The sequence below is a fragment of the Colobus angolensis genome, unplaced genomic scaffold (assembly GCF_000951035.1).
Source record: "Colobus angolensis palliatus isolate OR3802 unplaced genomic scaffold, Cang.pa_1.0 Scaffold316, whole genome shotgun sequence".
Lineage (NCBI taxonomy): Eukaryota > Metazoa > Chordata > Mammalia > Primates > Cercopithecidae > Colobus > Colobus angolensis.
Genome location: NW_012116444.1, coordinates 764,695 through 767,615, shown reverse-complemented (window position 1 = coordinate 767,615; position 2,921 = coordinate 764,695). Strand labels below are relative to the sequence as shown.

General features: G+C 53.1%; 1 protein-coding gene across 1 annotated transcript in view; it reads right to left on the bottom strand.

Annotated features, from left to right (window-relative positions):
• RRP12 (ribosomal RNA processing 12 homolog (S. cerevisiae)) overlaps positions 1–2,921 on the bottom strand; it is an 85,033-nt gene that overhangs the window by 37,742 nt on the left and 44,370 nt on the right. Inside the window, exons 7-10 of the mRNA XM_011951193.1 lie at positions 2,372–2,477; positions 2,057–2,173; positions 537–675; positions 299–426 (exon numbers count right to left, since the gene is read on the bottom strand). Of these exons, the coding sequence (XP_011806583.1) occupies positions 299–426; positions 537–675; positions 2,057–2,173; positions 2,372–2,477 (490 nt within the window). The remainder of the gene's footprint in view (positions 1–298; positions 427–536; positions 676–2,056; positions 2,174–2,371; positions 2,478–2,921) is intronic.

Genomic DNA, 2,921 nt, shown 5'->3' with positions numbered 1-2,921 from the left:
AAAAAAAAAAAAAAAAAAAAATTTGTTATAGGGTACATAGAGCTGGGGCAGGAGGGTTTACCAGCCCACTACAGATCCACCCTGACTCTGACCTGATCTCTGAGGTCAGCTTCCATCTGGAAGGGGACTCTGATATGGCCTGGCCTAGCCAAACACCACAGATTGATGTAGTACCGTTGGTTTTAGCCTAAGAACACAGTCAGGGAGACCCCAGGCCCTGCATTTTGACTGACCAGCGAGTTCCTCAAATGCCACCACTGCAGACCCCCCTTCCTCTAGCTCTTGGGCCTGAGCTCACCACATGGCTCAAGGTCATGACCCTGAGGAGAGTCTCACTGCAGCTCTTCACCAGGCCTTCTGGGAAGCAGGGCAGCAGGTCCTTCAGCAGCGTCAGCATGTGCAGCGTGGTGGTGGCCTCCTTGGAGCCTGATAGACAGAAGGGGAATTGAGACACCAGCCCCTGCCCTGCAGCAGGCCCTGTCCTGCTCTGCCAGCCACTGCCTCCCATCCACCTGGCCTCCGTTTGGCTTCCCCACCTCCAGACTTCTCTATCTCCTGGATGCAGAACTTGGCAGTGGAAACAGCAGCAGGATGATGGGCAGGGGCCTTTTCGCCAAACATGAATTCACTGCCCTTGAGGACTGAGCATACTCCATGCTGGGCAGCCTTCCGGATCTGAGGGGCAAGAAGAGCAGGGGACAAGGCCAAATCAGCATTCCACCAGCATCGTGGGTGTCTGGCACAAGTATCAACCAATTAGCTCTGGCTGAACATATACATCCAATGATGATCTAACTACTACAGATCCAGTGCTACGCCAGGGCCTTCATGTGTACAGAATCCTGAGCTGTGAAGCAAGACAAACCTTGGTTCAAATCCCTGCTCTACAACTAACTCACCAAATGGCCTTAAGCAAGCCCAACTACCTAATTTCTGAGTTTCAGTATCATCTTTAAAACAGGGGGTTCTTCATTCACTCAATCATCTGGCAAACACGGTATGTCCACCAAGCCAGGCACTGTTCTAGGTCCTGGCAAACTGGCAGTGAATAGCAGGCAACGCACCTTCCAGCTGGGAGGCGGAAAACAAATACATAGCAGAAGGTTAAGAAGTACTTTGCAGACAATTAAGCAGGGGCTGCCACTTCTTATACAGTGGTCAGGAAAGTGTCACCGCAGTGAAGTGCCACTGCAGCGGGAGCTGAAGAAGGAGAGGAAAAGATCATGTGAGCACCGAGGGAAGGAGGTATGAGAGCATCTGGGCTGATGGTGCTCAGCACTGGGAGTGATCACATGGTTGTTACTGTTACCACCTCCTGCCCTAAATTTCCAGAAGAAACAGTGGGGAACCACCACTTCCCAAGCACCTGCCGTAAGCCAAGAGGTGCACTAGGCCTGTGGGGAACACTGGAATCTCCCCACAACTCTGTAGCAAAGCTGGTGGGATTATCTCTATTTCTTTTTTTTTTCTTTTGAGATGGAGTCTCATTCTGTTGCCCAGGCTGGAGTGCAATGGTGTGATCTTGGCTCACTGCAACCTCTGCCTCCTGGGTTCAAGTGATTCTCCTGCCTCAGCCTCCCCAGTAGCTGGGATTACAAGCGCCCACCACCATGCCCAGCTAATTTTTATATTTTTAGTAGAGTCGAGGTTTCACTCGTTGGTCAGGCTGGTCTGTAACTCCTGACCTCAAATGATCCTCCCACTTTGGCCTCCCAATTCACTGCTCACACCTCGAACAGTAAATTCAGGATCCAACTCAGGTCTGTGTGACTCCCCCAGCTATGCCACCCTCCCTGCCGAGGTAAACAGACATATGGGGAGAGTCCATGTCAACAGGGCAATGGCTGACAAGGCACCAGAGACTCAGACAGGGCTGACAGGGAACAGCCTCCTGGAAGAGGAAGAGCCGCCCCGCCTTCTGCATCTAAATGCATAGTGCCTCAGAGGCAGAAAGCAGAAGCCAGTACTCAGGGCAAGCTCCCCAGTGCCACTCAGCTAGCCAAGTCTGGGCTGCAATGGGCCAAGTGGTGGCTGTCCCCTTGTCGCATTTTCTCACCTTGGGCTTGGAATGCACCGTGAAGCTCAGCAGCCCATGGTACACCTGAAGGGTCACAGGGTAGCCCCAGGCCTCCAGGTCTTGCTTCCGCAGAAGGGTGGCCAGGCAGGAAAGGACCTGGAAGAAAGTCAGAGCCCTCAGTGCCACCAGCCTCGGCCAGGAGGGAAAAGAGCCCAGGTTCTCACTGACTCCAGAAAATCCCATCTGTCTGAGGTCCCCAGGGTGCCTAAACCCCTCTCAGGGAACATCCAAGCATCACCAAATCAGACAGGCTCTGGGAGATGCCAGATGAGAAACTAAACCCCAGACACTAACCCATCGGAGGACAGAGGTGGAGCCGCTGCTGGCCTGGGCTGACATGATATCCATGAAGGCTTTGGAGGTATCAGAGAACTTCTTAATGAGCACAGGGCTGGGAACACTGTGGGAAAGAACATAGACGGTCACCCCAGAGGATTCTGAAGAGCAGCTGGTGCAGCCCCTTGTGGTACCAAGGACAGGGCAAGGGGCACTGGTGGCACAGTCACTCAGCAAGTGAGCAACAAAGTCAGAACAGGTGCCCACCGTCAGCCAGCTCAGTGTGCTTTCCACCCGGCATCCCTGCCTCCCTCACCTTCCCACTACCCACTCATAAACTCATACCAATCCTCTCTCCACCTCCCCTGGCAGTTCACAGCTCCAGAAAGCCCGGGGCCAACAACCCTTTCCCTCCCTTCTGCCACTCACTGCTCCAGGGATGCCCCTCCTGGGGGCCAACCCTCATGCTCCCTGGTATAATGACCCAAGTCACCCAGGGCCTTATGTTGTAGAATGCCACCTGATACACAAGTATCTTTTAAATTGTATTTTTTTTTTTTTTTTTTTT